At 44.6% G+C, this 12,619-nt stretch overlaps 1 protein-coding gene across 2 annotated transcripts in view; it reads left to right on the forward strand.

Annotated features, from left to right (window-relative positions):
• ADAMTS18 (ADAM metallopeptidase with thrombospondin type 1 motif 18) overlaps positions 1–12,619 on the forward strand; it is a 137,218-nt gene that overhangs the window by 93,314 nt on the left and 31,285 nt on the right. For both annotated transcript variants that reach the window (XM_047712341.1, XM_047712340.1), the window contains 3 exons: positions 231–361; positions 1,006–1,129; positions 1,852–2,096. In XM_047712341.1, coding sequence (XP_047568297.1) covers positions 231–361; positions 1,006–1,129; positions 1,852–2,096 — 500 coding nt within the window. The remainder of the gene's footprint in view (positions 1–230; positions 362–1,005; positions 1,130–1,851; positions 2,097–12,619) is intronic.

Raw genomic sequence — 12,619 nt, forward strand, 5'->3', positions numbered from 1 at the left:
GAGAGAGGAAGGGAAGCAGGCTCCCGGCCAAGCAGAGAGCCCGATGCGGGGCTCAATCCCCGGACCCTGGGATCATGACCTGAGCTGAAGGCAGAGGCTTAACCCACTGAGCCACCCAGGCGCCCCTCGTGATCGCTTTCTAAAGAAATTTAATTCATCCTTCTGGCCATCATGTCATTGCCCTGTGATTTCCTCCTGATCACGTCCTGTCTTGATCTCTTTGCTTCTAGAGGCAGATCGATGTAAACTGTACTGCAAGGCGGAGAACTTCGAATTTTTTTTTGCGATGTCTGGCAAGGTGAAAGACGGAACTCCTTGTTCCCCAAACAAATGGGACGTTTGTATCGATGGGATTTGTGAAGTAAGAGGACCTTTGTTTTCTGGGTTGTGTCATCACGCTTGTGTTTCCTCCTACCAAACGTGTACCGTGAGAAGTGGCACAAGAGATTCTGTGTCTGGAGAAAAGGCAGCTTAGGGGAAAAGGCCAGTGTTTGCAAACTGGATGCATAGACTGTCTCTAACGTCCCCACTGTCGCTCTGCAGGACCCTCTGACATTCTTAGCTCCTCTTCCCCCGTCTCCGCAAGTATTACTATTTCCTGCCAATTGGTCTTCCTTTTAATTCCATTGTGTGTGTGGTGAGGGTGGAGGGATTATGTGGGGGGCTCAGCATTTTATGTTTCAGCAGGAGAGCTGGCCCAAATCAGCTCACCTGCCACTAGTAGCCGCAGTGACTTGGGGTTCCAGTTTTCCCGATGAGGAGTCCCAGCAAACTTTCGATGCGTTCTGTAACTGCTCTAGTCCTGCATCTGGTAAAGGCAGAGGAGTGATTTGAACCCCCAGACTTGAGGCTCTGCTTTTAACCCTAAAGCTGTACTATCTTTCTAATGTTCTGAAGGTAGAGCCCCCGTTATCTCTTGGTTATTCATAGCCATTGGCTTTTCTGATTTTTCTCACTTTGTTGTTGTTGTTATTTTATTTTATTTTATTTTGTTTTTTGTCACAGCCAGTGGGATGCGATCATGAACTTGGCTCTAAAGCAGTTTTGGATGCGTGTGGTGTTTGCAAAGGGGATAATTCGACTTGCAAGTTTTACAAAGGCCTGTACCTCAATCAGCATAAAGCCAACGGTAAGAGATGCCTGTGGTTTTATCACTGTGGCTTTGCCACTGAGCAAGTTCCCGTCACGCTGGCCATGACCGAGCTGTTTCCCAGCTCCCCTGACACACACAGGACAATGGCTTTGATACCTCCCAAGAACAAGGAGGATGGGTTCTCAGTGTGAGGAGTTCCGCCAACACACACAACTCTGAGATGTGTCGATCAAATGCCCTTTACTTTGCCGTGTGTCTAATGTCCCACAGGCCTTTGGTAAACACAGAACGGATTTTGAAACTTACGGTTCAAGATGTGAATCATGATCCCCACTCACGACATCAGATGACTATTTGAAGCAATGATCTAAACGAATCTTGAGTAAAATGAAACCTGGAGCCCTGTTGCCCAAGTATCACTACTGAGGTCATGGCGCTAAGTTTCTTCCGAGTAGATTAAAGATAAAAAGGGTTCTTGAGTTTTGTGGCCTTGGTTGTTCTGGAAGGAGGAAGTGTGTACCTCTTGTCCACACACACGTGCTTGGGAAAGGAGCACACACTTTCTTTCTGGTGTTCCTTCCTCCTGAAAAATGAAAAAAATTATTTACCTGTACTCCATAGAGTAGGAATGAATGTCCGTTCATGATTCAACAACTCTGTTCTGTAAAAGTGGACATCGCTGTGTCTCTGCACATTTTCAGCCCCATTTCTGCAGTGTGCATCATGGAAAAAAGCACTGTTCTCTTCTTCCCATTTAGCATATTATCCAGTCGTCACCATCCCAGCGGGGGCCCGAAGCATCGAGGTCCAGGAGCTGCAGCTCTCTTCCAGTCACCTTGCAGTCAGAAGCCTGGGTCAGAAGTACTACCTCACGGGGGGCTGGAACATCGACTGGCCCGGAGAGTTCCCCTTTGCTGGGACCGTGTTTGAATACCAGCGGACCTTCAACCACCCAGAACGCCTGTATGCGCCAGGACCCACCAACGAGACGCTGGTCTTTGAAGTAAGCCCCTTCTGTTTGTTTAGCGCTCTGCGCCTCCTGCTACGTTTACAGTGATGGCCCCCCTTCAAGCTAGCTTGGAGAACGCCTCTCCCTTTAGCTCAGATTTGTTTCCTAATAAGCTAAGTTGCAAAGTGCAAAGAGGAAGAGACAGGATCCCCATTCTGGGGAAGACAGCAGGAGGCCAGTGGATCTCAGAGAATGCACACATTTTCAGACCTACATGCCTACCACTCAGCCTTGCCCTTGACTGCCGTGAATGCTAAGGAACGCAGTAGGAATGCTTTTTAGGTAATTCCATATTGTCCACGTCTGCCATTCGGATAGCCCATTGGAGTTACTCAGCACACCTGTCGCCTGGCCTGGGACCAGTAGAATGATAGAGTAGAAAGAACACTTGCTTGAATGCCAAGAAAGTTGGTTTTTTTTTTTTTTTTTTTAAGATTATATTTATTTATTTGACAGAGAGCTCACAACTAGGTAGAGAGGCAAGGCAGAGAGAGAGGAGGAAACAGGCTCCCTATGGAGCAGAGAGCCCGATGTGGGGCTCGATCCTAGGACCCTGATATCATGACCTGAGCCAAAGGCAGAGGCTTTAACCCACTGAGCCACCCAGGCGCCCAGTGTCAAGAAAGTTTTAATCAGAGCAAATCACCTTCCTTGTGTGGGTTGGGTTGTTGTTTCCTTCAAGATGGGAGAAGAAAAATGAGTGGGTCCTGGTCTGCCAGTTGTCTGCTGGTGACTCTGCAGGACAAGCATCTCACGTTCATTTTCCTCATCTGCGTCGGTGTCTCTGAGGTTGCGTTTTCTGTGCGCAAGTGGGGCCGATCGCTGCTCCCAGAGGCAGTTCCATTTGCCTCAGGTGGTGTGGGAGCCGTGCTCGCGAGGGCCGAGGTTACCAGACACTCCAGATCATCTTCCTGTGTTTCAGTTTCTCACCTAGAAATTGGGAGAGAAAACTTGCCTCGTCAACTCGCTAGAAAAACAAGCAGTGAAGTGGGAGACGGGTGAAGAGGCTTGCCTAACACACAGCTAGGGAAAAAGCAGAACTGAGCTGGAGTCCGAGTGTTTTCCATCTATGAGTATTTATTTATTTATTTTTTTAGATGAGAGTGAGTGTATGAAGGCGGGGGAGGGGCAGAGGGAGAGGGAGAGAGTCTCAAGCAGACTCCATGTCCCGAGATCAGGACCTGAGCTGAAATCAGGAGTCAGACGTTTCCCCGACTGAGCCACCCCAGCACCCCTCCCTCCATCTATAAGTATGATGTCTACACTCCAGTCATGCCGCTCTCTTCTCAAATAAAGGAAACTTCGGCTTAATTTAACTAGTAGTATTTAATGCACTGCCTTTAAACATTTACTAAGAAAGACAAGTAGAAGACCATTGAGGAAAAAAACATGTCTCTTTGGATTCTAAGTCAGATGTTGTATACCTAGTATGGTTAAGAGGAACAATCTTTTTTTTTTTTTAAGATTTTATTTATTTACTTGACAGAGTGAGCGAACACAAGTAGGCAGAGCGGCAGGCAGAGGCAGAGGGAGAAACACGCTCCCCGCTGAGTAGGGAGCCCAAGGCAGGTCTTCATCCCAGGACCCTGGAATTATGACCTGAGCCAAAGGCAGACACTTAACTGACTGAGCCACCCAGGAGCCCCAAGAGGACAGATTCTCAACTAACTATGTAACTTGAACAAGTTATCGGGTTAGGATTGTTAACATCCTTGTCCCTTCATGTCCATATTTGTAAAATGGGCGGACAATACTAGCTAAGTGTTAGGGTTATTATAAGGATACTTGAAGACAAGTTCAGTGCTTACGAAGACCTTGTCACATAATGGTATAACCACTCATCACTTTGCATTCTGAACTTCTCACATATGTATTTTTTTGAAGTCTAGATCTCAAGGGGGTGCCTGGGTGGCTTGGTTGGTTAAGCATCTGACTCTTGATCTCAGCTCAGGTTTTGATCTCAGGGTCATGAGTTCAAGCTCTGCACTGGGCTCCATGCTGGGTGTAGAGTCTGCTTAAAATAAATAAATACATAAACAAACTGGTAAAAATCGAAACCTCGGACCATGGCTAGCAAACTCATGACTACCAGCCACATCCAACTCCCACATCTGTGAAATACTGAAACAAAATGGATAGATGCTTTAATATCAGGTGATTTCTTACAAAAATCGAGATTTGGACATCTCCTAACAACAGGGAACTTCTGGTCCCAGTAGCTACTTGAGTTTGCAACCTTGGTTCTAGATGGTGACCATGACTTAATTCATTTAAATTCCTATTATTTTGTCACTTGAGATATTAGGTCCTGTCACCTCTGTCTGTGTGGTGGGACATCCCTCAGAGACCTCCCACCACTTACTTGAAGAAAAGCTGCATACAGTTAGAAAAAAGTCTCCCAATCCTCTCAACTCTTCCATTTCAGAGATGAGAGCAGGAACTCCAAATCAAACTGGACTAAAGGGGTCCTAGGACAGCTCAGTAGGTTAAGAGTCTGCCTCTGCCTCAGGTCATGATCTGTGGTCCTCCTTGGGTTTCTACTTCCTGCTCAGCAGGGAGTCCGCTTCTTCCTCTCTCTCAGCCTCCTCCCTGCTGCTCATGCTCTGTTTCACTCTCTCTCTCTCTCAAATAAATTAGTAAAATCTTAAAAAAAAAAAAAAAAAAAACCTGGACTAAGGGTGGTTGGAAGGTCAGCAGTGGGTTGAACCGCTGGAATTAAACTTTCATTAAACCTAACGCACAGAAATTGAATTCTGATTCAAGATTTCTGGATATTTTTTCAAAACTTTTTTTTTCTAAAGTTCTTTTTCTTTTCTATCAAGTATTTGAGCGGGAAACGTCTCTTCCTTCTCTGCAGGAAGGTTGTATTTTCTTTCGAGAGGTGTATTTAGCTTGCAAGGTATTCGTTTTAGAGCAAAAACGCTTCATTAGTTTTGCCAAGAGGCCTTTGATCCATCTATGAGCAAATGTACACAAACCAAGGTCTGTGGCTGCAAAAGGACCTAAAGTCAGGAAGTGGGGTGAGATGCCCCTCACGGCGCCTGCCGTAGCGATCAGAACAAAGTGCAAATCACTCCCGGGGAGAAAGACATGTTTTACTATTTCGTGACAAGCAACCATTTTTGGTCATTGTTTCTCTCTCCAGTCTTGTTCATAAACACAAAGCTTCTCGAGTAGGTTTTCACAATTCTGCCTGTAATTTAAGGTTTGCCATTAAACATATATTATCTGCAGGAAAACCACAACAAAGAATAAGACAAGAAATAAAGGAACAAGCAAAGCAGAATAACAGAGTTCCCTCTTGCTTTCATCTTTGGGACCTGAAATAATATCCCCTGGCATTGTCTGCAGTGATGAAATTAACCAGATAATTGACATATTGTCACTGAACATTGTACCAGCCTGGGGCTAAGAATTTTTGTTTATGCTTTGCTTAATTTAAACAACTGCTTATCTCATTCACCCATATTATGTTGCCCTGACCCACAATCTTTGGCATGTTTATCAGGTCTTTAATTTCTCCTGATGGAGCGATTTTTGAGAAAGGGAAGGAGGACCTCAATTGGTGATGGAGTTCTCCAAAATTGGCCAGGTCCGTCACCTGTCTCCTTGCAAAGACAGACACCTCCTTGAAAATAGGTCAAAATAGGGGTACCTGGGTGGCTCAGTGGGTTAAAGCCTCTGCCTTCAGGCTCAGGTCATGATCTCCGGGTCCTGGGATCGAGCCCCTCATCGGGCTCTCTGCTCAGCGGGGAGCCTGCTTCCTCCTCTCTCTGCCTGCCACTCTGCCTACTTGTGATCTCTGTCTGTCAAATAAATAAATAAAATCTTTTAAAAAAAATAGGTCAAAATATAAGGAGAAATACTGGCTAACTCTAACTAAAATTATAAAAATGTAAAGTCTTTCCTAGGTCCAACCACATATGTATTATTTTAAATAATTCTTTACTATTACAGGGATAGAATAAGAACTATAATATCTATTAATACAAGGCTGTAGTTTTGCTACAAAGGATTAAGGTCACATTTGCTAGCTATTGTTATACAGAATCTTGTTTTATGGACTCATTCTACTTACAGATGGGAAGAAAGCTTAAATTAATATCTTAGGAATGTGACCTGTCTGAAAATAATCTAGAGGGAAACTTGTATGATTAATTGGACATGCCTTGCTGGTATTTTTAAAGGAGTTATGGTTTCATTCAAAAGTTGCAACTATGTTAGCAGAAAAAGAGAAAATCAAATCTAGTAACCTAGTATTATGTCTATTTTATCTTTTAAAAGAATTTAGGTTAATGACTTTAATATTTAAATTATACTTTTTTGCACTCAGGGGGACATCATCAAATTTCTGGTCAGTTTTTATCACATATTCATACCTTTCCAAACTCAGTAGAACACAGTGATTTTTTAAACTTAAAATCACAATAAGCAATAACTTACATTTTCCAAAATGAAACTATATATCTGTATCCAAGTAATCCATGACTATATTCTTTAAAGGAAGTTAAATAAAGTTCACGTGCCTTTCCGTACAGCTATGGATTGAACCAAAATGAATACTTTGGGAGCCAAAAATATGTTCACTCCAATATAAAAATGTTGAATGTGTTTTAACAGCCCTGTGGGATGTTGGAATCAAAGTGTGGGAACCTACCAAAATGAAAAATGCTATTCCATCCACAGAAAGTATAAGTCTATGAAAAAAAGCACTTTCTCTCTTGGCCTCTTAAAATTACTGAATGTTCACTAGGTTCTTACTATAGTATAAAATTTAGCAGAAGGGTATGTTTGTCAAAATACGTGGGGATGGCACTGGGGGGGGAGGGGTGGATAATGTTTCTTTCCTTCATATGTCTCAATCAGATCTTCCCAGTATCTTAGCTAGCTCCCATCTTCAACCACCCTGGTGTGTGTTGAGCTAGATACCTACCTTCAGAGCAGTTTTCCTTTCTTTGCTTCCATGTCTGATAAAAGGAAAATTAAGCCAACATTCATTGGGTGCCCATTATATGCCCAGTCCTGTCTGAGGCATTGAAGATGCACAAATGGTTATGACATAAATTAGGTTGCCAAAGCATTGTGGTCTATAATGAGTGAGTGTTGATGTGGATCCCATTCGTGTTGGAAGCAACATGGGTTAGAACAGGGATATATATAAACCATGGGTTCTGCTATTCCCCTATGTTGCTGTGCATGAGTCAGTTAAACTCCCTGGGTCCCAGTCGTCTTATTTGAGAAATGAGGCTAGGATCATGTCTTCCCCTACATCCTAGGGCAGTGTCCTGAAAGGCTTTTATAGCACCCCAAGCCCCATAAGAACAGAAAGAAGACTTGCTCCTCTTTGTGGCCTCCCAAACTGGCACGATATCTGGGACATTGTAGATAACCCCTCTCCCCCGCAAAATGTTTACTGAATAAATGGCATCCAGTGATAAAATATATTCATTCATTGAAAGAATAGAATCTTCTTTCCAACTTGAGAAGTCATACATGCAGGTGAGGAAGAAAACACGTGACTGGATGGTGGCTGCGTTTGGGAAGGGGGGAGCAGAGCATAATGAATGAACTTGTTGAATAGTTACATTGTACATTTGAAACAAATATAACATCATGTGCCACCTATACTCAAATAATAATAATATCAATAAAGCAAGCCAAAGGAGAACTTCTGACCAAAGTCAGGAGGGATAGGCCGAGAGGCCAGCCTTCTCCTTCACCTGCTTCCAGCCCCTGCTGTCCCAAACCACGGTCGCAATCCGAAGTTCTCTAAAGAGATCTGAACTTCTGCAGTTCGCGTTTTAAAAACCACTGGATTTCATCATCTCTTAAGACTAGTCTTAAAACTGTACAGTTTCAAGTTAAGTAAAGTGAATAGCACTTAAAGGATTGAAATTTGATCTCCTAAATTATATTTGAGGAATCAGTAGGCTTCCTAAAGTGCTGGCCTTTCCCAGAGTGGATGATGTGCATGTAAGAAGTTGCTGACCGGTTAGTTTACAGCAGATTTAGCTTAATGTGGGACAGTAGCAACTTGCCCTCCCTGGGTGGTGGTGGATTTACCAGATCTTTTCACTTTTTTTTTTTTTTGTGGGCATAGCCTAGTTAGTGCAAGGCAAGGGTAATGCAATCCTGGGAATAATTGACTGCTGTCATTTTACCTCAAGAAATAAGCACATGGCCCAAGACCAGAGAGAAGTGTCTTCTGTGTCTGGTTCTTTTTACATGTCGAAACCTTCTAGAATGTCTTCATAGGGGAGCTCAGTTTAAACTAAATGGAAAACAGACCTTCAGTTCTATCACTGAGTCACCCAATTTAAAATGCAGTCTCTGTTACATTCATTCTCCCTGGATCCCTGACTCCACATGTTTCAATGTTTGCAACAGGTGGATGTCAGTTTAAACAGAGCTGGCCCCATTGATTTCCTCGGTGGCCAAGGGAAACTCCTAAGGGTAATCAAGGATTTATATGATTGTCTTAGGCCTTAAATTTTTAAGGCATTATTTAAGTCAATCAAGTTTTTATTTTGAAGTACATTTACATATATACATGTAAATGTCTGGAAGAAAAGAAGCTAATTTTCAGGGCCGTGTATTAAATTTAAGCATTGCCCAGGAAAAAGTACTCATACACACACACACACACACACACACACACACACACACACACCAGAAAAAAAAAAATCAATATTGATTTGGCAATCATATGCTTTCTGAGATCACTACAGAGACAGATATTATAAACTAGATAATTTCCACATATTTCTTCTATTCAACTATTCCCCACAACATAAGTCTGGCATAAAATCTGAAGACCTTCTTATTGAACTAGTGCGCTCATTAGTCTTCCGAAGGATTGAAAAGTCAGCTTGTGTGCTAAGTCTTTTGGACATTATGTATGGACTGCACCAACTTGAGTTTATTTTATTGGCTTTGGGAACACAAGGAAAGCTAAACGTATTACTTCTTTACCCCCATGTAGCTAGTTTGGGTGTGTGAGTATGTGTGTGTGTTGTGTAAGGAATTTTTTTTTTAATTTATTTGACAGAGAGAGACACAGAGAGGGAACACAAGCAGGGGGGGAGAGGGAGAGGGAGAAGCAGGCTTCCCACTGAGCAGGGAGCTTGATGTGGGGCTCGATCCCAGGACCCTCGGATCATGACCAGAGCCAAGGGCAGATGCTTAATGACTGAGCCACCCAGGCACCCCAGGAATTACATTTTGAACAATTTCACAGAAATGTGAAAATGGAACATCAGAGTTGAAATTCACACATGCTTTTGTTGAAAAATAGTCACTTAGGGGCGCCTGGATGGCTCAGTGGGTTAAAGCCTCTGCTTCAGCTCAGGTCATGATCCCAGTGTCCTGAGATGGAGCCCCGCATCGGATTCTCTGCTCAGCGGGGAGTCTGCTTCCCCCTCTCTCTGCCTGCCTCTCTGCCTACTTGTGATCTCTCTCTCTCTCTCTCTCTGTCAAATAAATAAATAAAATCTAAAAAAAAAAAAAAAAAGAAAAGAAAGAAAAATAGTCACTTAATCTGAGGTACACAGATGTCAGGCTTTTTGAGGATAGATGGAAACTTAATATTTTTTCCAAGTTGAGGTTGAGATAGGAGTCATGTAAGGTCATAGATTCTGTACTTTGTCCAAGCACTGAGCAAAAGGCCCGTTTAACATAAGTTATAAAAGACCTTGGTCATAAGAATTAAAAACACAAAAAATTGGGGCGCCTGGGTGGCTCAGTCCGTTAGGTGTCCGACTCTTGGTTTCAGCTCAGGTCATGATCTCAGGATCTTGGCATCGAGCTCTGAACTGGGCTCTGAGGTCAGCGTGGAGCCCGCCCGAGATTCTCTCCGACCTTCCTCTGCTCCCCACCAGCTCACACACACTTGCACACTCTCTCTCTCTCCCCCCCCCAAACAAACAAATGAATCTTTTAAAAAACACACAATTTTTTCATGATAAGGTGTCCCCTTAGAGATGACACATTTTTTAGAAGTGACTGAAATTTAGCTTTTTTGCCAGTTGATGCATCCTCTCTCCCCTCCTCCTTCCTCTTCTCCCTTCTGGCTCTTTCTTCGACTTCCTGTCTCCCTCATTTTCTTTCTCCCTCTCTCTCTCGAATACACACACAACAACCCAGTAGTACTCGGCATCACACCTCCCCACCGTGGGAGGGAAGGGGAGGAAACTCATCGTGAGTGTGTCATTGTATAGTCGCCTCATCTCTGCGTGACAAACAGGACTCAGGATGATGTGATCACACAGGTTGCTCTTTGGAGACTGAAATAGGATCCCCTGTGTTTTGACGGCATTCGTTCCTTTTTGAAAATTCTTAAACATAGAAGCCCTCTTGCATGTTGAGGACTTGCTTCCTCCGTGGGAAGCAGCACAAGGGATGTTGAACTCGTGGGAAGCCTATTGCATTTAAGAGCGTGACAGGGGAGAGTCCTGCCGCTGACAGCAACCGCTGCCTTAAATGAGGCCAGCGAGGGAGAAATCCGTGAGCCACAGGCCAGTTTCAAGGCAGAAAAAGACATCTCAGGAAAATTACTATAATACACAACTTCTTCCACGCTGTGGCCTACGGGGATGGCAGGGCAGCGGGGAGCAGGTGGACGGGCACCGTGATCGGTGAGGCGGCCGGGGTGTGACCTTGTCATCGGGCTCCTGCCTTGTGCCCCTGCTGTCTGAATTCTCCACCATCACCACCCCCTGCCCTGGGGCAAGTGGCGGGTGTGAGGAAAGATGGGCCTCAAGATAAAAACAGCATAAGGGAGAGGAGAGGAGCCAAGAAGCATGGACTTGAGGGAAGACACAAAACCCAAAAGAGACAAAGACCTAATGGAGAATTAATTTGGAACAGATGAGAGAAACCTCAGGCTCCTGAGGACGATTCCGAAGGGCTGTCCTGATGCCACCTCATTTGTCTAGAGGCTACCATTGGCTGTTTGAAGCGTGGACCCCCCCTTAATTCCTGGCAAATACTTGTGTGACGGGTCGGAGGACACTATTTCTCTTCATTCAACTCCGAGGAATGCAGGCGGGTGGAATTAGACCTGTTGTCGAGGCTCGGGGTCGAAGCTGCCTCATAGATGCATTTCCCAGTCCCTGGCAGAGCCTTTGTGCTACTGCCGTTGTCCAAGCTGAACCCCCTACCCCAACCCGCCACCATAGCCCGGCTGATCCCCAGTGGTGTCCTTCCAGCCTGGAACAAAACAAGGCAGAGACAACAGGCAGTGCTGTGACATCACAGGGGCTTCCAGAAATCACAGCCCCTTGCAAAACCAGGACTCCACACCACAGAGCTGTCCCTTCCCCAAGCGCTGCTCAACAGGTAAGGTCCTGTGCGAGTCACAGTTCATCCGGAAGGGCCAGCCTACAAAGCCTATCCTAGTTCTGCTGTCACAACTGCGGGTTCATAAAACATCCATATAAACTCAGGGGAAGATGGATTGAGGAGATTAAAAGTCACGCGTGCTTAAACCACACTGGAGCACGGTCAAGAAATCCAAGTTCCAGGTTTGAACCCAAAGCGCGATGCAAATGTTCTAGCATGCTGTTGAAGCCCGGGGACAGGATGCTTCCCAGGGCTCCCACAGTTTTTAGAATTTTGAAGCGCAGTCCTAGACATCGTGTTTCAGAGTTGGAGAAAGAATGTGGTAAGAGATAAGGCGTCAAGTTTTGGAGTCAGACCTTATCAGAGACTTGAGTCCACGGTTGCACTTCAGTAGCTCGTGATCCTGAAATGAGACGAGACACGGACAATCCGCTGGCGTGGAAGAACCACACTAAGCACCGCTCTTATTTCAAAGCCATCAAAGCCTATCTGCAAGTCTCTGATTTACTTGAGAGAATTAGGACTTTTTTTTTTTTAAAGGCCTTGAATGAAGAGTGTGTGGGTGGCTCAGTGGGTTGAGCCTCGGGCTCTCAATTTCTGCTCAGTCCTGAGATCGAGCCCCACCCGGGGCTCCATGTTCAGCGTGGAGTCTGCTTGGGATCCTCTCCCTCTGCCCTCACCGCCCCCCTGCCCTGCAAACTAATGAATTAAATAAATCTTTAAAAAATAAAGATTAAAAAAATAAAAGGCCTTACATGAAAAAAAAGTTACAAAACGGATTAAAGGCATTTCTAGTTTTAACATTATAAACGAAAAGCGGGAGCGAAAGAAAGAAAGCCGTTTATCCAAGAGGACTCGGTGGGTCCTTTGTTTTAACGTTGTGTGCCCTAAGCAGACACTGAGCCCCCCACTTCAGTGGATAGTTGGTAGAGTCCAGTCGGCTGTGGTTTTCCAAGTTAAGAAGCTGTAAATTTTATAACTCTGCACCCTGCGGTCAGAGCTGCTGAATGTTTTGTCTGAAGTCAGGTGGTTCGTGTGTTAGAGGTGGACATTAAACAGTTCTACTGAGGACCTGGAAGTAGTTACGGAGGTGGCTTGCCAGCTGTAAATTAGAGACCCGGTGCCAGTTGGCTGGAAAATTCTCTGGACTAAGTCCAGTTAAGTAGACTGAATCGCTG

The sequence above is a fragment of the Lutra lutra genome, chromosome 17 (assembly GCF_902655055.1).
Source record: "Lutra lutra chromosome 17, mLutLut1.2, whole genome shotgun sequence".
In the NCBI taxonomy this organism is placed as follows: Eukaryota; Metazoa; Chordata; class Mammalia; order Carnivora; family Mustelidae; genus Lutra; species Lutra lutra.